This window comes from Clinocottus analis, unplaced genomic scaffold, assembly GCF_023055335.1.
Source record: "Clinocottus analis isolate CAN_PGR_092001 unplaced genomic scaffold, fCliAna1.0.p SCAF_17, whole genome shotgun sequence".
Classification (NCBI taxonomy): Eukaryota; Metazoa; Chordata; class Actinopteri; order Perciformes; family Cottidae; genus Clinocottus; species Clinocottus analis.
This window is the reverse complement of record NW_027175898.1, coordinates 5,427,449-5,447,307: the sequence shown is the minus strand read 5'-3', so window position 1 is coordinate 5,447,307 and position 19,859 is coordinate 5,427,449. Positions and strand designations below refer to the sequence as shown.

The 19,859-nt window shown below is 42.3% G+C and overlaps 2 protein-coding genes across 5 annotated transcripts; one reads left to right on the top strand and one right to left on the bottom strand.

The window, feature by feature from the left end:
- Window positions 1-6: 6 nt before the first annotated feature.
- On the top strand, window positions 7-12,695 carry LOC137787497 (TOG array regulator of axonemal microtubules protein 1). 2 transcript variants are annotated; one of them, XM_068580011.1, is made up of 23 exons: window positions 7-254; window positions 858-2,033; window positions 3,730-3,796; window positions 4,763-4,891; window positions 5,078-5,341; window positions 5,444-5,721; window positions 5,839-6,062; window positions 6,428-6,528; window positions 6,615-6,776; window positions 6,887-6,952; window positions 7,241-7,410; window positions 7,513-7,681; window positions 7,983-8,219; window positions 8,637-8,760; window positions 8,876-8,981; window positions 9,176-9,411; window positions 9,550-9,708; window positions 10,199-10,325; window positions 10,420-10,535; window positions 10,717-10,900; window positions 11,025-11,244; window positions 11,355-11,441; window positions 11,543-12,695. In XM_068580011.1, the coding sequence occupies exons 2-23, from the start codon at window positions 1,002-1,004 to the stop codon at window positions 11,794-11,796; spliced, it is 4,512 nt and encodes a 1,503-aa protein (XP_068436112.1). In that variant the 5' UTR covers window positions 7-254; window positions 858-1,001; the 3' UTR covers window positions 11,797-12,695. The 2 variants fall into 2 exon arrangements, with proteins under 2 accessions (XP_068436112.1, XP_068436111.1); XM_068580010.1 differs by having other exon boundaries at window positions 7,510-7,681.
- Window positions 12,696-13,100: 405 nt separating this feature from the next.
- Window positions 13,101-18,100, bottom strand: ccdc28b (coiled-coil domain containing 28B). Of its 3 annotated transcripts, XM_068580014.1 has the most exons (6): window positions 17,861-18,100; window positions 16,378-16,686; window positions 15,787-15,956; window positions 15,430-15,584; window positions 14,335-14,357; window positions 13,101-14,221 (listed from the first exon to the last, which is right to left on the bottom strand). In XM_068580014.1, exons 2-6 carry the CDS (start codon window positions 16,617-16,619, stop codon window positions 14,167-14,169), a joined length of 645 nt encoding a protein of 214 aa, XP_068436115.1. In that variant the 5' UTR covers window positions 16,620-16,686; window positions 17,861-18,100; the 3' UTR covers window positions 13,101-14,166. The 3 variants fall into 3 exon arrangements, with proteins under 3 accessions (XP_068436115.1, XP_068436113.1, XP_068436114.1); XM_068580012.1 differs by lacking the exon at window positions 13,101-14,221 and having other exon boundaries at window positions 14,335-15,584; XM_068580013.1 differs by lacking the exon at window positions 13,101-14,221 and having other exon boundaries at window positions 14,335-15,584; window positions 17,877-18,100.
- Window positions 18,101-19,859: the final 1,759 nt, after the last annotated feature.

The window sequence follows — 19,859 nt, the reverse complement described above, 5'->3', positions numbered from 1 at the left end:
ATTCGCCATTTTGCTTCCTCGGTGTGTGCGCGCGCGTGTGTGTGTGCGCTTACGTGTGTGTGGGCTCCTCTCTGTGTGAATACTTCTGTAGCTTTCACACGTCCAACACTCCACACAGCAGCTGAAACAACCAGGGACATGTCTGCACCTACGGAGCCGTAGCTGCCGCAGCGTGACACGGACACCGGGGACGACGGGACGTTAAATAGTCTCGCCGAGCGTCACGGAGGAGCGCCCGGTGGGGGAAATTCAAGGTCTGCTTTCTTGCTGTTTTTCTAACTTTGCTCGCCCTGGTCAGCCAGCACAAACCCCTGAAACAGTTGGCGGAGTTAGCGAGTTAGCTTAGCGGCGCAACGTTACGGTAGCTACGGCTCCACGTAGCTACCCAGTACGGGCGCTTAACGGCCACTTAGTCGGGGATTGAGCCCTTCTCAGTGCGGTAGAAGTGGCTCTGGCTCAAGTCGACACACTGCATACTAACTCACGTTACAACAGCAGAGCATCATGTAACGTAATGCAGCTGTGAATGTTACATAAACCCTTCGGCTGATAACTAACGTCGCCGTGCTTGACAGCCACAAGTGGTTGTGTTCAATGGCTGTGATCTAACGTCTGTCTCTCTCACCTAACGAGGCGGTAGTTCACGGTGATCGATCGTGATATTGATATATGAAACGCACAGTTACGTGGCTGTATGACATGTTTGTTTACATCATCACGAAGACATTTTGCTCGTCTGAGCAAATTGTGCGTGCGTGTGTGCGTGTGCGTGTGTGTGTGTGTGTGTGTGTGTGTGTGTGTGTGTGTGTGTGTGTGTGTGCTGTTAATACATTTTTTCTCCTGTTTTGCATTCACAGCTTGATGAACAGGCGAGTGGGTTTCCATCACAAACCACTCAGGATGAAATCACGACGTAAAGAGGACGGATGCTTTTGTCCACACAGAATTGTGTTCGCGCCTTTGGATTCTGAAATTTGACCACGACTGCAAGACCGTCGACAATGATACCCGGGTTGATCTCCCGTGAGTTACAGGAGCTGCTTCTGGACTTGAAGAATTACCAAAATCGCACAAATGGGGTGGAAGAGCTCAAACGCATCCTCTCAGAAGTGGACATGAAATCGGTCCCGTCTGGCAGTATTGAGGAGTTCATACATTTTCTCCCTCGACTTCTGGACGACAGTAATTTTAAAGTGTTGTATGGGACTTTACAAGTTTTAAACTTACTCATTCAGAAGCTGGATACAGGCGTAGACAGATATTTCCAACAGATAGTCTCTGTGGGTCTGAAGGCCCTCGGAGACACTCACACCATTACCAGAAATGAATACATGAATGTGTTTCGACAGCTGATGAAAACTCTTATGCCACAACAAGTGTTGGATCTTGTCATTGGCAACTTAAAACACAAGAATTCAAGGGTTCGGGAAGATATCCTTAACATCATTATGGCAGCTATGCTTTCTCATCCGAAAAAAGATTTTAACATCCCCAAGCTTTGTTTTGAGGTTGCGCCATACCTGGCAGACAGCAAGAGGAAGGTTCGCCACGCCGCCCTTGAGCTGTTTGCTGTGTTTGACTATTGCCTTGACACAGGGAAAAAGCAACCTCTAATGAAAGCTGTGGACATGGTCGAACTCAATGAGGATGCAGAGGGTCTTATGGCAGCTGTACAGGCACGACGAGCAAGGCACATCCTTCCCAAACTCTCCTCAGACGGGCTAGTGGAGTATGGCTTGGTGGCCCCAAAACCAGCACATCGTTGCTCCCTGCAGTATGGCTCTAAGGCGGATCTGGATTGGGTGATGAATGGAGGGCGGATAAGCAGCGGCAGGAGCCACAGAACTGAACCAGACAGTGACCGGTTGTATGGCTATGGCAGCCTAGGCTCCCTCACTGATGACCTTCCACTTCAAAGGAGGATTGTCAGCGCGGGGAAAGGAAAGAACAAACTACCCTGGGAGATGTCAAGCTTCTCATCCACTGAGAACGACCAGCAAGGCAGTACGCTGAACATAAATTGCTCTGAAAAGGTGGGGTATTCTCACTTATCTCTTGTGATAATTAAGCCATCTGTGAACATTCCCGGATTTAGCATATGGTTTCTCTAAGTATGATTCTCTATTACAAAACAGCTTCCATAGATGTTATGGCATATTGTAGGTTAATTTACCCAGAGAACAGATGGAAATATTGTCTTTTTATCTGCCATTGATTGACTCGATAAGTAACAAATAACTCGCCTTTTTCCCCCTCTAAAAATACTCTTTGTAATCACTAGAGGGCTTTTCATATTGACTTTGAAATCAAAGCGCATTTCAGTGACCAGGAAGTCTGTTGATTTGCTCCCAATCAGTCAAGCAGTGCAGTAAGTGCAGTCATTGAATAGCACTACAGGGGTGATTATTTTTCTGTGCTTGCCTTACAGAGGAATGATGAATCTAAACCTCCCTAAGAATGAAGTTACCTTCAAAAGGCAGGGGTCTTGTTTGTTTACTCTCAGAAATGCATACTAGTTGTTTGAACAAGCTGAGTCACACCCGGAGGAACCCAGCCAGAAAGAAATCTTAGAGGTGTCACTTTCCTCAGAGAGAGAGAGAGTTTGGGTGTGAAAAACAACCTAAATATAGTTATATCTCTCATGATGCAGTATGGATGGAGTGCAGCAGAGAGCTAGTTATATATTACACATCTCACGACATAGAGATCTGCACTGTCCTCTTTAATCAACATCTGCTCCTGCGTATGATTTTATATTGTTTGACAGTTCACAATGTTTAATAAGAGGTTTTCTTTTCTGTTCTTTTTTAAAATGTTTGTATTACTTGAATATAATCCGTATTGGCGGGGTAACAATAGGCTGAATTGTATTGTTGGGTACACCTCTCATTTAATTAAACAGTGGGAAGAATAGATGGGTAAAATCTGACAGCACATTACTGACACTATTCATGGTAGAAATGCAGTAGGTGACTGGTTTCCCTGCCCAATGAAACTGTCGCTGCAAAGATGAGCATCGATGTGTTGAGAAGAAGCCATTTGAAAATGAAGGTGAACCTCCCACTTTGCTGGGAAAAGCATGTAATGTGGAATACAGAACATGTTGTGTTTTATTAGTGAACACATTTGAATGATATGTTAAACTAAGCCACTATCAGCTCTAATGGTGACCATTTGTTGAGAGGAATGGCTCTGTTTTATGATTTATTGAATGACAATATTTTGTTCTGGAAACTATTATTCAGACTAGAGTCTTACCTTCTGTTTACAGCAGTGTCTGTTTCCCAGCAACCCCATTAGCACACGGCACACTTACTGAAGAGGATGTGACACATAATTGGATATGTCACGGTGGTATGCTTGTAAAACATGGCATATTTACTGCTCTAGTGTTGATTGCAATCACACCAAGTGATTCACAATGAGTGCTGTTCAGGTTAAAGGCAGGGGGAATAATCTCTCTCTCTCTTTTTCTCTTTCTCTATCTCTCTCTCTTGTCATAATTTGTCTACTTGATTTATTTATCTCTATCTTCATGTATATTTAGTTAAGTCTGATCCTTGCAAATGCCTGTGTCTCTTGCCTGAGCTAAAAAAAACGTGCTACATCCCCTTGTTCAGTGGATAGAATTATACTTAGAGTCCTATTTGTTTAAAGATTGCTTTTCATTAGTTATTTGAAGTTCATCCTCTATTGTTGCTATTAAAATTATTTTCTGTTCACTAATAGATGGCCAGTAAGGATGTGCTTCCCCTGTCCAAGAAGATGAGTCAAGAGAACTACATACCCAGTTTCAGTAAGTGCAAATACTGTCTTCTCTCAGTATTACACACATGCATTCAAAACAAGGTGACAAGTACAACTAACTGGTTGTCATGGTCCACTTTACCTTAACTCAGTTTAGAGCTGCTTTAAATTGGATTAGCATGCTGAGGAGTCACAGTGCCACATGTCAGCAAAATCCCTGAAATGAGCACAGTTGCAATCCAGATAAGTCTCATACCTGTCTCACCAGTAGAGGCTATGACATTCACCAACTGCTTAGTTTTCTGAACTTGTAATTAATGTTAGCACAGTGTTGTTGGTATATAGCAGGTTGTCTCTACTGTTAAGTTAAAAATGACCTGCCAGCAACTGACCACCCCCAAGTTTCACAAAAGCAGTAAAAAGAAGCCCAGTGTCGAGGGATCGACAGGTACTTAATGCAATCTTAATGAGAAGAAACACATTATAGTCAACCTAATCGTTCTTGCACACATTTTTTCTTACCAGTATCTCTTAAGGCCTGTTTACAAAGAAACCTTTCAGCTAAAAAGTTCGGAAACGTTTATTAACTTCAACATTTTCTTAGTGCACACTAACAGTTAGGCACATACATTCAAATAGGTATCAGATATGTTTTTTATAAGATCCAGGGAAGAGTAGAACTGACCACCAGAAGCATTTTTCAACAATGCAAAATTATTTTCCATGACACCACCAGATCAAGTTCATCCTGTGAATTACTTCCAGCATTAGGAGCATTAGTCTACCGTTTTATTCTCCATTGTCAATATGTGTAAAAAAATGTGATCGGTAATGTACCGCTGAATTCTCGACCGCTCACATTCATTAGTCACTCTGAACTGTGAGTCAACCCCAACACAGCAGGACAGTCACACCCCAGCTTTAATCTCTCTGTGTTCACACCAGACTCTCGTCTCTGCTCTTTACACCAGTTACTGTTACACTCAGAAAATAAATATATGTACTTTCCATCTAGGTTCCGCACAGCCTCAGAAGCCACAATCCTCAAGAAGGAGGGAGACCCCTGCACGCCTTAGAAGAAGTGGAAGCCTCAACTTGGACCCAGACATCTTTAAAACCACCAACTTCTCTGACCCAGATGTTGGTAAGGAGTCATTACTTTAAAATTATCTGCTTGTAAAAAACATGAATTAAGACAAATAAATCAGGATAACACAACACTTGAGTTTTTTTTTAAATAGAAAGTTTTCTACGTCCAGACAGTCGTGAGCCATATTTCCACCGTGTTACCTTTTTATCTACTCAGTGTTTTATTATTTCTATCTTTCAGTGTCACCTAAGGGAGGCATACTCTCCAGGAACCCCAGTGTTGAGCGCACATTCTCCCTTCCCTCGAACCCCACCCCATCCGGATCCTTCCTTCTGCCCTCCTACCCACTGGCCTCACTCCCAGGAGGCATGCTTACTCCGACACTGTCCCGCCGTCATTTAGACTCCTCCCTCTCTATGTCCAACACATGGCCCAACAAGAGAGAGACCACCCCTCACAAACGAGACACCAGCCCATGGAGAGACACGACAGTCACAGAAACAGGTAATTTAGCTGTCGGATCAATGTAAAAACGTTCTGGCCTCTTTTTATCTGTTTTTTTTTATACTCCATGCTCTTTTATCCTCAATGTTCGACCCCCTCCAGGAGACCATGTCTCAAGCAGATGCTCTCCCCGGCCTCTTCGTGCTTCCCTTGTGAGTTCTTCTTCCACTTCGTCTTTCCGCCGGGCTCTGAGCAGCACCAGGGCATCCCTGTCTATCTCGCCAGTTGTCCCACCAGCAGAGCAGGTCCAGTCCAGCCAGAGGTCCAGTGCTCCAGGCAGCCCTCAGAATCAACAGCTAGAGAGGGACCTTCATCAGGACCCTGATGGCATCAATGTGGCGCAAGAAACTCAAGAGGACGATGCTCTGGACATGCAGGAGGTCAGCAAATGCCCTTAAAGAAAACATACTCTGCAGTTTCCAGGGGGGTTGAAGTTTGGCTCCTTTAATCATATTCCTCTCCATGATCATATGTGTCAATTTGTGTGGTGCTCACAGATGCTGAACTCCCTGCGCTCATTGCGCAACAGTGCTGCCAAGAAGAGGGCCAAGGTGAGCCTTAGCAGTTCAGATCCAGACAGCCCTGACTCAGCTGTAAGGCTGGATCTGGGTCTGGACTCACCACCACACACCTCTCCAATGCTTACCAGCTCAGCCAGCGAGAGTGGTCTTTCCAGTCTGAGCTCAGTCGCCAACTCTAGCTTCAATGGCAGCAAAACCAGGTAAAGGCTCTGCATTTTGCTGAATTTAGCCATACCAAAGGCTCCTCTTGTAGGCTAGATGATCTGATTGGATTAATAGCAATATTATGCCAAAAACAAACAGCTTGTTATATTATGTTGGACATGTATGTGTGCATGTCTCATGTAAATACAAACATAAAGATTGTGTATAACATGACATTTTTTATGAGGATTACAGTACGTCAGGACATAAGTCAGACAGGTACCTACTGTTATGTGTCATTTAACTGAGTAAATGTTAAAGCAGTGATAACATTGAACCCATCTGGTGGTGTTTGAAAGTGTGTTGAACAGTGCTAAGCACGCTTCCAGTATTATTTCTCACTTGTCACATACGTCAACAGTCCCGGTAACTCTGCTCCTCCGGGAATGAAACCTCGCATTGCAAGAGTGCCTTCTGCTAATCTGAGGTCTTCCGTGTCCATGGACTTCAGCAGCCTTCAAGGTATAAAAGGGATACTATGGGTTTGCCAAACAATTTTTGTAATTTACTTTATTTTATTCACGCTTTTTTTTTTCTTTTTTCCCAAGGATTGTCACAGAGAAACGAACTATCATCCGACGTGGGTGTTGTTGGGCAGAGAGTCATTTACTCTAACGGTATAATCACACAGGAAGAGAACACAGGACCGTCTCCTCCACTGGTCAAACCAGCCTTCCGGGAATCAGTCAGAGCTCTGAAGCCTGTCAAAGGTCAGTCCAACTGATGTCAAACCGAACAGAGCTTTTTTTCATGAATTTACCTGGTAATTATATGTGTTTGCCTAGATAATTAATCAGTATTCCTCTACTTTGGTTCTTAGGATCTCAGAGCCACAGCAGTAGGAACTCACCAGCCACGGATATGGCTAAAGGAGTCATTGGAAGAGGTCAGTTTCTATAGATCTTGATTCATTCCTGTAAGTTATCATTCAATTGTTTTGTTTGTCATATTGTCATTGTTTTCTAGCTTAGGGCTGTTTTACAGAAGTTGAAAAGGCAAGTGTCATGCCTGCTATGAGCCCTGTTAAGTTTTGAGTGGACATTGACATTGTTTTCCCAGAATCACAAAATTCTAAATGTCATGACTGATTATTCTAGCAGTTGAGAAGGTTTAATGTCCACCAGTCTGATTACACATTTAAGTTACCTGCAAACATCCCTATCGTGCTTCCTAGGCATGTTTGGCACAGCAGTGTCCTCCAGTCGTCCAGGGGCTGCCTCGTCACTTGAGCAGGGTGATTCTGTGTCCAAACCCCCCATTGATCCCTCAGCAGGCATCTACAGCCACGCTGTGTCAGGCTGTCACCTAGACAGTGATGACAGCCCACGTCCAGATGAGGTTAAGGTTAGTCACCCTTTGTCCAGCGCTAAATCATAGAACATCATACAAAGTGTCCAGTTACTAAAGTCCCATTGTCTGTGTTTTCTACTACTGCTTGTACAGCAGAGGGTAAAGAATGCAAGGTATAGCCGGGATAAGATGAGGCTGCCATGTCTGGATCAGCATGAAGGGCAGTGCAGTCAAGTGGACCATACACGAGACAAGATCCGCCAACGCGTGAGACAGATGCTGTCTGACTCACCCACCGAGGAGAATAGAGTATTAATCATCAAAGGCAAGAGAAGATTTGTAAACCTCAACCTGATGTTTTTTTGTTTAATATAATGTATATTTTATCATAATGTGGAGTTTAAATCAGAGTTTGAATTCTAGCTGGTTTATATTTTTCTGATTCTTTCATTTTGTTATGAGTAGAATAAGTTGCACAGCACTTTTGTTGCCATATTAAACCTTTACATTGGATATTGCTGTGATGTATTTTATTGTATCCTGTTTAAAAAAAGATAAGAAATTATTCATATGTGTAGTTCACAACGTTCACATCCAAGCCTTGAAATGCTGTATTTCTGATGTAGATCTGCATCTCAACGGCAGCACAATGGCCTCTACCAAAGCAGACCATCTCTCTGACGAGTCTCCTATCAGCCCCACCAGTCCTGTCAGCCAACCGGGACTCCAAAGCCCCATGAAGTGCTTCACTCCACCCCACCAGCCGAGCCCCCCCACAGTGCCCCCAAACCCCAAAAACCTCTCCCGTCTTAGGAGGGCCCCGAGCCTCAGCAGAACCCGACCATCGCTGTCCCACAGCTCAGGTGCGGAGACCTAAACAATACTTAATCTTCCTGCTGCACCAAATCTCAAGCTCAATCATGTGTTTTTTAAACGACCAGAAATGTCACTGTGTAGCTTTATAATGTTGCTATGTATCCTCTCTTAGTGGGTCCGACACTGGATTGCAATTTAGCAATATTCCACCACATTATAAATGGATGAACCAGTGCTTCAACAGGTCTTTGTTTATTGAAAATGTTGAAACATTAATTAGACTGTCTGAGCCATCAGAGCATGGGTGAATAAGATGTTTGCTTTGGATAATGTGCCAAAATGCTTTGTTTTGACAACCTACTGTTAATGCACCGGCGCCCACACGCACTGCTTGTTTTCAGACTGATAGAGATGTAACATGAGACCGAATCTGTGTGTTGTTTGCTGTCTGACGGGGCATTTAGATGAGCTGTCCCCTGGTACTATGGGCCACAAGAAAAATCTCTCCGAGCCTCCGGAGCTGTGTCCGTTTTCCAAGCCTGAGCTGGCACTGACGCAGAGCTTTAACCTGCTCATCTCCGAAGACTGGTGAGAAACTCTTGCATGTTGCGTTATCTCAGATGCACTGCTTCGTAGGACAATAGTTTTCATCCAACTCAAATCCAGGGGTTCTAAAGAGGTTGTATTTTTTTTCCATCTTCAGGGAAAAGAAAATCGAGGGTCTGATGTTCCTGCGCAGTCTGGCTCACTACCACTTAGACACACTCCAGGGCAGGCTTCATGATGTCTGCCTGTGTCTCATTCAAGAGGTAGCACAACTTGTTGTATAACACTCCTACATCATTTTTACTTGCCATTTCCCTCACTCTGAACTAGAACTGCTTGGCTCCTGATTTATGTATTGATATCTTATTTTGCAGCTAATTTCTCAGTATCTTAGTAACTAGGAATGCTTTAATGACCCTGTTTCCCATGAGGTATTAATAAAGTCCATGTTATTCAGGTGAAGAACCTGCGGTCAAGTGTCTCGAGGGTTGCAGTATGTACGCTGGGCGACCTGTACACACACCTAGAGAAGGCAATGGACCAGGAGCTGGAGGGGACGGTTAAAGCGTTACTGCTGAAGGCCGGGGAGAGTAACGCCTTCATTAGGCAGGATGTAGATGCAGCGCTGGGCTGCATGGTCCAGCACTGCACACCAACTCGTGGCATCCATGCTTTACTCTCTGGGGGACTTAGGTCAGTATGTGTCTCTGCATACAATACACCGTAAAGTAATTTTTCACGTTTCACCACACTTACAATTTATACTTATTATGTAATGCTTTAAAATATTAATCTTTTGATTCCTAAATTGGTTTCCCCTGCTTCTGACAGCCACCTCAATGCAGTGGTGAGGAGATGCGCCGCCCAGCACCTGGCTAATCTGGTGGAGAAGGTTGGTGCTGCCCGCCTTTTGTCTGGAGGTAAAGATCTCACAGACAGAATCCTTCCTGCCGTCACTAAACTCACACAGGACTCCTCACAGGAAGCCAGGTACACTTTGTTTTTGTTGCTGCATGCACCAGTTATGTTGAACTTTTACATGAGCACACTTTTTTAAGATTATTGAATATTTCCAGATTTACAAACTGTTTGTAGGATATTTGTTGGCACATGCCATAAAATTCACTTTGTGACCAGAAAAATAGACGGCACTGTCATGCATTCCAAACTCATACTGTTCAGTTTTTGTCTACTCTATTTGAGATGATTTTACTTTACTTTGATTTGTGATGCCATAGTTTGTTGGATCAAAGTGTTTGTAATATTGTGTTGACCCATGTATTAAATAGGACTGTTGCTGGAATGGATATATAAAAACAAAAGTAGCTTTTCCTGCTTAACAGCTGATTTATGGACGTGACATCTGCCAGGCCAACAATGACATTGCAGCTTAGAAGCCAGAATTTACACAAGACAGAGAATGTTAATATCTGAATTTAAAGTGCCTGAATTCACACTATTGAACTGGTTCAACCCACAGATACTTTGGGCGTCGAATGCTGCTGTGCCTGTCATCCCACCCTGACTTTGACAAGATCCTGGAGAAATATATCTCCACCAAAGATCTGCCGACTGTCAGAGACACTGTCTTCACTCTCAAAACAAAGGTACAACTTTTTTTCTGTATGTCTTCATAACATTTATGGCACTTTTCACTAAAGGTCACACCATCATCTTAACTGGAGATATCAATTTTTTTAGGGTCTTGGTGAGATGCCCCAAGAAACCCAGTCAGCCAGGGGTAGACGCTCCATCCCCGGCAGCGGTACAGTCAGGGCCTCATCTCTCACCAGAGAGCCACTCAACCAGACCAGCCGGTGGGTGTAAATATAAGCCCCTGCAGCAGCACAATACACTGTACAACACTAAATTCTGCCTTTTAAGCAAAGGTGTAGCTCAACACACAGTGTATGATGCATATAGAAAGTAAAAAGTGATTCATACATGCTCACAGACTTATAAAAGTAAACTGTTTGATGTACTTTGCATCATCTACAGGGAGTCAAATAGCCATTACAGCTGTAGATCTCAGATACAGAGTATTGCAGACAAGAACGAATACATCAAGCAGATCTCAGGTCTGCTGGGTTCAAAGGACTTCAGAGAGAGGATCAAGGGAATCGACCAGCTTGTGGCCGACTGCCAACACAACCCCATAGTGGTCATCAATAGTATATTCCCGGTTAGTACTAGCATTTATTTCTTTTTAAAGCCAATCAATATTTTTGGCATTGGTTCTCAACTACCATCATACAAGTCGCATCTCCAAAATGTTTCTGTTTTCCCTCCGGTTTCACTTCTTTTAGGTGTTTGATGCATTCAAGGCCAGGCTGCAGGAGTCCAACAGCAAGGTCAACCTGTATGCCCTTGAATCTCTCCAGAAAATCATCCACTTGTTAAAGGACAGCCTGTCCCAAGTGGTCAACATCTTAGTCCCAGCCATCATGGACAATCACCTCAACTCCAAGAACAACGCCATCTACTCTGCTGCTATCGGAGCTATTAATGCACTTATTTTAAATCTTGGTACTCATCTTGAGCCTTTAAATATTTCCGGTAGCAGTGAATTTAGAAGCTCAGTCTAAATGGAGAACTGCCTATATATTACTTTGTGATTTCCTTTGTTTCCATGGCAGATAACATACTTCTTCTTCAGCCTTTCTGCACCAAGGCTCAGTTCTTAAACGGCAAAGCAAAGGTGGATCTTATTGAAAAGGTTGCAGGTGTGTATGCTGTAATAATTCTAAACACTGCAGTAGTTTCAGGTCTTGGCTCTTAAATTGGCTTGGCTTGTATTTCTGACCATACCGCCCTCTGTTTCCAGATCTTGTGACGGAGCTCTACCCTCGCAAGCCCCAGATGGTGGAGCAGAAAGTGCTCCCCTTGCTGTGGCACCTCCTGGGCACCTCCACCCACAGTGGTACCATTCATGGCCGGAGCGGCAGCGTGAGAGGTGCTACCGCCATCCTGTGCCAAGCCCTTTATTCCCAGATGGGGCCCAGCCTGACTGAGTGTGCTGCCTCCCAACCTGCCAATGTCCATAAAGGTTTAAATGAGGTCCTGAGGACCTTATCCTAAAGGTAAAAGAGAATCCAAACACATCCTAATGTTGGAGGACAACTCCAACACTGACCTTACTTGAAGACAGAGATGTTCTACATTTCTTATAGTGCCTGCACTTTTATATCAATAAAGAGAAAGTCCTTTAAAAAGTAGGAGCTTTTAATCTTATATCAGTGAGATTTCCTCTGGTACAGAAGCATGGACAATTCTAATATACTGACATCAGGTCTTACACAACTCAACCTGCTCTCTTTGCACTTTGAAAAGGTAGCTCATTATCATGATGGATTTCATGAATTTTACATTTCACCATCCTATGATTGTCATTGCTTTTTTTCATAATCTAAACATGTACTGTAGACAAATCAAAAACACTATTACAGAATGTAAGATTGAAATGCACAAAATACGAGGATGACAGGGACATAAAAGGTGTATATTTTTGCTGTTTCATCAAATGTAAGGTGATATTTTCAACATGTCTTATGTAGTTGTTTCTTTTGTGAACTGAGATTAACAAAAATAGTACAAAATATGTTTGTACAGCTCAAATATGTATTTGCACAGTATTAGCTTAATCTGTAATTGTATGCTGTGTAATGGTACAGTTTATAATTTATCTATTGTGTAAAGGTTTCAAAGTCTTGTTAATGATGTGCTGAGTTGGTACCTTCCGTTCTGTTTCTGCATGACCAAAATGTACTGGCTGGATCAAAATTGTTTATATTTTTGTTAAGGAGATACATGTATATGTATGTGTGTACACTGATGCCTGGATCCAGGTTGAGGCAGAACCAGTTCTCCTGGACGGGGTCAGCGTGAAAGGAGGAGTTGAGTTTTACTCCAGCATGAAGAACAGTGAAGGCCCAGATCTGATTGTCTCAGTATCATGCCAGACTTCAAGTAGCCTTTTAACTCATCTATTGTTAAATTATATTAAACTTGTTTGTGAACAAGATATAAATATATATATATATATATATATATATATATATATATATATATATATATATATATATATATATATATATAAAAAAATAAAGTGTTTTATTTCTGTAAAACCAACTTCCAGGTGCCTCATCTGTTATGGTCTAATCTTAACTGTTACATTTGATTTCAGAGGGTTGATTACATTTTACTCAAGAAACACACATCATGCTGCATGTTGCATAATTTACTTAAATTAATGCAGTAACTCTGAGTACATAAAATTGCAGGCTGTAGGATATCTGATGTAGCAACAAGAATCTAAATGTATTATGTAACTGTCGAGGCCTTCGGGAAAAAAAATACATTTCTAATAACCAAATGCACCAATATTTTGATTTTTTTATTGATCACTCATAACTTCATTAAGCTTGACAGGAATTAAATAGTATGGCCAGAGTATACTGCTACTAAGTCTGGAATCATTACAATGCAAATCAGAAGATCACCCCTTAAATCTTAATTATAAAAGTAGCTGCCATTTTGAAATTGTACTCCAGAGACACAATACTCTTAGAATGTGATATCCAACAACACACTATCATACATGTTACAGTAGTTCATTTTAGAGCATTTCAGTAGAAGGAAAACCCTGATAAAAGTACTCACAAAATCCTCCAACTCAAGTTATTTCAACCAACCAATGTCAACATAGTCACTGGATTGCACATCAGCAAATCATACAAACTATTTTACATGCATCAAATATACATTTTGTATCTTTTCACGTAGACCCTTTAAAATGTAGCAAAGATTCTACAAGCTTTTATTAAATCTAGTCTTTCTTTCCCTGTATTAAACTTTCAAAGCAAAGCTATAAAGACGAGTGCATTCAGAATAAGAGCAAAAGTGAAAACTCCCTTTTAAAAGTTCTGAGTTAACCACAGTGGTGTTGTCGACGAGTGCTGAAATGTCTTTGCTAACAGAGGAGTACCTTCTGAAACGATGCAAAAGACAAGGCATACTGTGAAATCAAACTTCTTGAATGGATCATGAACTTTGCTTTTGCGACGTAGAAAACCAAAAGCTGACACTTGGATTCAATCATTTGTTCAGAATGACGTAACGAGTAACTGGAGCAGAGTTAGTTTGTGCCAAGAACATGCTAAAAATGTGGACGCAACATATTTCATCCAACACAACTGCTGAGCGTTTACTGTGCCATAGCTGAGGGGTTTTGGTTGAGTGTTCATTTAATGCTCTGCTGCTTTGAGTCGCTATTGTTCCCTCGACTCCACCGACCAAATGGAAGAAGAAGAAAAAAAAATAGCTCCTCCTCCTCCTCTGGATCTTTCCATTCTGTTACTAAGGCAGCTGGATCAATGCCATGGCAACCTGGACTGGATAGATGTTGGGAGAAGATGAGTGTGTGGTCGCCGTCCTCCGCGCCTCACTTAGTCAGGGAGCAGATGTCTTGGGCAGGTCCTGGTTCTCAGCCAGGTGCAGTTTTTGTCTGAACACATTAAGGATTCACACAGACAAAACCCTGAAGTGAAAATAGATTATTAAAAACCACTGGCTGTGCCTGGAGTGCTGGGCGATTCCCATCAATGAGGAAAAGGATACATCGAGGTGCTGAGCTCTTCCAGCTGCAGGAACAAACGGACAAAGGGGTGAGAAATGAGAGTAAAAATAAAAACAGCCAAAATTAGAGCATGGTGTCATAGTACAGGGGGACTGATCATCTTACATAACCGTGCGTGTGTGACACGTCAATATTTGAATAAACTCCCATCGTCAGACCATGCTGTTTACAAAAGCAACTGCTCGACTTCCCTTCTTATCCACACGGGAGAGTCCCTTCACAGCCCTTCTGCGCTGAGGCACAATTCTCCAGCGCCACTCCAGCTAGCAAGGATTGCAGGCAGCCGTCTCGTAACGAGCAGAGAGCCTTTTCTCACCTCCCTCACACACGGCACCGCAACTTCCCCTCAGCGAACGCAGCAGCCACAAGCGTGGGAAGCCAGCGCCACACGACAGGCTAACAATAGACACTCTTTCAAGGCATTCTTGGACGCCACTAAGCCGTTTGTATATTTAACACATACAAGAAACTGGGCAGTGCCTTCAACAATTTCCACACCGCTTGCTTACATGACTAATGTCTGACCGGCATATCTGCTTTAATGAAAGGTTCAAAGCTGTGAAGAGGGAAAGGAAGGAAGAATGAAAGGTTTCGTGCTTTTGATATCCTGAATGTCATGACCTTGACTTGTTAACACTGCATAAGTGTGATTAATGTATTTCTTTGAGGCTCTTTAAATGGACACAAAAAACTTTTTGAATGAAATTATTCTTTTTGAAGGGTAAATTAAGGGTTTGGCATTGGCCAGAGTTGAGACTAAAAACTAAATGTGGAATAAGCTGGGACATGCCCTGATGATGCTCTGAAACACATCAACGTGCATTGAAGAAATTGGAGAAAAATAAATAAAAAATGTGCTGATGTGTGTAGAAAATATCCATCATGACGATGATGGAAATGTAACACAATTTCTTGTAATTTTGGGGACAGTTTTGGCATGCAGAAAAGTGCAAGCAAAAAAAGAGGGGCAGAATATTGTAAAAATGCATCCAACTTTATGACCTGGTAAACAGACTGTAGCTCTTGATCAAAAGACACGCGGATGCGCGTGACCTTTGCTGCTGTGGTTTGCTTACATTGCAAAGCAGGTGCTCCAGGTTGTGGTCGGAGGCACACTTCCTCTGGTCCTCTGAAAGCTCCTCCACGTGACTGTCGAGGCTGAAGTGCAGTCGTGCCAGCTTCTCCTGCATCTCACGCACATGCTCCAGTTGCTCAAAGGAGCACACCTTACCTAGAAAACCAGACAAGTGCAACTTTCCTCAGGATTATAGCGAAGTCTTGAGTATTTCCATGGCACAAGAAGTGTAGAAATAGACCCACAACTACCTGATTTTAGTTTGAGTCGTGGAAGAAAACCCTTTTTAAAACTGGCTTTATTTTCCGGCCGTAACCGAGTATTTCCTGGGTGGCCTCTCTAATCAAGGTTATCTTACCGAAAGCCTGTAGTTTGCCTGAGTGGAAGTCATTGAGGAGGTTGAGGAGGCCTCCCTCCATCTCTCTCACATCTGAGACATCCGTGAGAAACGAGTGCTGTAGGGGGGAAGACTGGACTACTCGACTGGGCCCGGCAGGCTGGGGGGCCCTGGGCTTCTCCTTGTGGGGCCTGAGAGATGAAAAAAACTGAAATGTCACGATCACACCGAATATGTTCTCGTAAATCACAATCCTGTTTGTTTAGCATTTAGTTTCATAATCACCATTGCCAGTTGTTTTAATGGCTTTTTTTCTAACGTAACATTACTCAAGTGGACTTCCCTCTGTATTTGAAAAAGTCAGTGCAGAGTGAGTGTAGTGTGTTTATTTCTAAGGGACTTTTAAAGATCACAGACTTGTTCTACTATACTCAGATGAAGCTGTGGTGGATATACTGCTCGCTGTACGTGATCTCAGGTGAGCTATTTCAGTGTGTCATCTGTTTGAAGATGAATGAGATGATGGGACATAAAAAAGAAAAATCTGAAAGAACATGTGCAGCAGCTCTTCATAACTACTCATGGATGTCCCTGTCACAATGTGACACGAACCTGGTGGTCTTCGGTGGAGCGACGACAGCTGTGAACACCTCTTTGGGTTGTCCTGGCGCTCCAATGGACCTCTTAAACTTGCCTCGGTTCTTGGGGGAGGGGGGCTGCGGCAGGCCGAGAGAGAAGGTGGCACTTTTGCTGGCAGGCAGGACGGAGAGTTTGCGGGGGTTGATGGGGGGAGGAGGGGGCTGGGGAAGAGACACCTTTGGGCTCCGCTTCTTGCGTTTGTCTTCCATTATCATTGATCTCCTGAGTGAAGCACTCGGGGGTCAGATGAGGGCGCACTGCCTGGCCAGTGTACAGGACGTCCTGAAGCAACAAAAGGTAGGAAGTTGAAAAACCTGCAGCCTTCCCCTGACTGAGGAAAGAGCTCTGTAGAGACAGAGCCAAAACTAGTGCTGCAGCTCAGGGTTCTCTAATCTGCTAAAGAAAAAGAAGCATTTAATAGTGTACTCATTCGGTTAACAGCGTCCCAAGGTCGTCAAAACAATATATAGTTGTCACAGAGCAAGCTAAGTCATCGGTGGTACCGGGGTGCTGCCAGATTTAAAATAGAAAGGGACAGTGAGGAAAATGATGTGATTGAGTTTAGATGGCATTTTTTAATGGAAGCAATTTTCTGACTTTTTTCTTCTTTTTGTTAAATGCTTCCCTGGTGTAAAGAGGGAGAGAGGCCTAGAAAGATATTTTTAGGACAGCCTCACACATTTTCCAAACTAAGAAAATGATTATATGCCACAAAAATGATCAAGAAGCCCAGACAAGCTACACTGCAGAGGCTTTGTTTTTATCTTCACTACTCAAATAGCTAAATTGCACCGAAGGGTAACATGAACCCTGAGAGGAGCCCAGCTTTCAGACAAATGGCTAAAGGAGAAAATCAATACACTGCATTATTATTGAGATTTCCCTATGGCAAGTAGTGTTTACACCCAGTGTGTGACCAGAAAGAAAACACATTTTACGCACTGAAGTGGCCCAACTAAATGGAATAGCCCTGCAATAAATTATAATATTTTACTAGCAAATAAAATGGTATATTCTAATAGTCCCTTCTCTGTTCACTCATCTGTATAGTATTGCATATTTGCCTCAGTAATATTAAGACCTACAGCAGCAGAATGGTTGCTTATTGTTATCAACAGCCCAAGTGAGTGCATTAATGTCATTGTGGTCTCTGTGCTTGAGATAAGGCTTCATCCCGTCACTATGCGACGAGCACTGTTATAACAGCTGTTACACTAGTGCGTCTGTCTGCGTTCAGAGTATCGTTACAATCCAAAGATGGCCACTACAGTAAAACGCAATGGCAACTTTACACAATGAAATCCTTATTTACGTGCATCATAGTAACCCTGTAGAAACGTTGCTTTCAGCACGACATGGAGACCGCAGTTTGCATCGCTGTGGCGTTACATTCAGCGAGAGAGAGGACGTGTAAAGCAAATATGTATCATCTACGAGTGACACGAATACGACTTACCGAATCAATTACGCACCAGAAAGCAAACCGGTTGAGCGAAGAGTCAAATTTTTCCTCCCGCCATTTAAAAACGTCTATGTAGACCTCATCGGGACTAATCTCTATAAACACACTGTTGTGCTGCTAAATTGTCCTCGCTGTAACGCAGGAGCCAATCACTGGTAATCAATGATCAATAGATAAAGCGCGGCATCGACGCGCTCGGCTCCTGCGGAGCGGTTTTGTTTTGTTCCGTCTTAAAGGGACAGTACTCCCCGCCGGGTGTGCGCGCGTGTGTGCGCGCGCAGAGGAGGAGCCAGGCTGCGCGTCACCATTTACTTTTCGGCCCAATCCCAATCTCCACCCTTACGCACTCACGGACTTTGAGGCGCGCTCCCGCGAGGTCCTTGAGTGTTTAGGGGTGTCCCAGTGTTTCATCGTGGAGTGCCTGAGGGCTCTGTGGCGGACATTTTGAGCCCTTTATGAACCCTTTCCGTAAGTCAACATTAGATGCTGACTTTGCCTAAGGGAATTGCCCACAATGCATTGCAACGCGAGGTTTAACACCCAGTTCCTAATGGAAGAATGGAGACGTAAAAAAAAAAAAAAGGTAAACAAAGAGGCACGTGGGCATTTAGCCCGATAAAATACCTTTACAACATTATGGAACATAAGAACACATGAATTAGAGGAATGCAAACAGAATACATATATTTTTCTGTACATTTATCAAAAATTTTATTTTAACAAAAACGAGTGAATAAATAATATAAAATGACTTATCATCTTATGAGGAAGACGTTTGAACCAGTGAATAAAAAGAATAAAATAAATACATAATTGTACACAATATTTTTTATGTAGTCACGTGATGTTGCAGTAAGGTGCTGTCCCATTCATATTCACAGCAGCTTAAGCCCTCACAGACTCTCACACTCAACCACTGAGCAGCTGACGTCAGTGAGTCCCTGAGGGTTCAGGGCTTGAGGGTTTAGGGTGGAGATGGGATTGGGCGGCAGAGTAAAGGTGTGTACCCTTTCTACCAGCAGATGGAAGTATAAGTGTATGTAAAGATTAAACCTTTAATCTGCGTTAGATTCTAAACCATACATTTAGTTATATTTACCTGTTAAATAGATCTAGGTTATTGATACAGACATATTAAATGCTCTTTATTTTCTCTTATATTGAATTTCATGTTTAATTTGCAACCTAACTATATACATCATGTATGTACTTTTTATATTTGTGTCGTCTTAGAACCAAACATTTCTACATGGAAGAGTGAGCATGTGTTGATCGTAAGGCAATACATAATGATAATTAAAAAATAAAGAGAATGTTGTTTATTCATACCTGTGCTTCTCATTTTTACCTTCATTATATTATCACTGCACCATCATCACTTACTGTCATACTCATTCAACATCTCACCTGTTCTGTTCTACCTCTGCTGTTAGTGTCTTCGCACGTAATGGACTGAACATTGTTTTGCTACAACTACATGTCACTTCTTGATTTGTTACACTTTTATACAACAGTATTTTTAATACACCATTATTATTATAATGTTTTTATTACAGTTGTTACCATGTCATACTGTTATACCGCCATTATGGTACTTTGAGAAGACTGGAACAAACCTGAACATGCACACCTCTTAAGTGTAACAGCGATTATAATCACACAACTATATAGATTATAGATTATATAGATTTAGTCATATTTGGTTTTGTTTTCTGAAATCAATCCTTTAATAAAGACTGTTGTAATACATTATGCACAGCATACAACACACTCAGCTCGGATAACAAAAACTAACTTTAATAGGAATGCCCCCTGGTGTGTTAGTTTGACTGTATTTCAATGTATTTTTGCCGTTTTTTTAAATTGTTAAAAAACAAATTGAAATTGTTAAAAAAAAAAAAATTAAAAAAATAATAATACAATTTAAAAAATAAATAATTAATACAATTTAAAAAATAAATAATTAATTAAAAATACATTTAAAAAAATAATA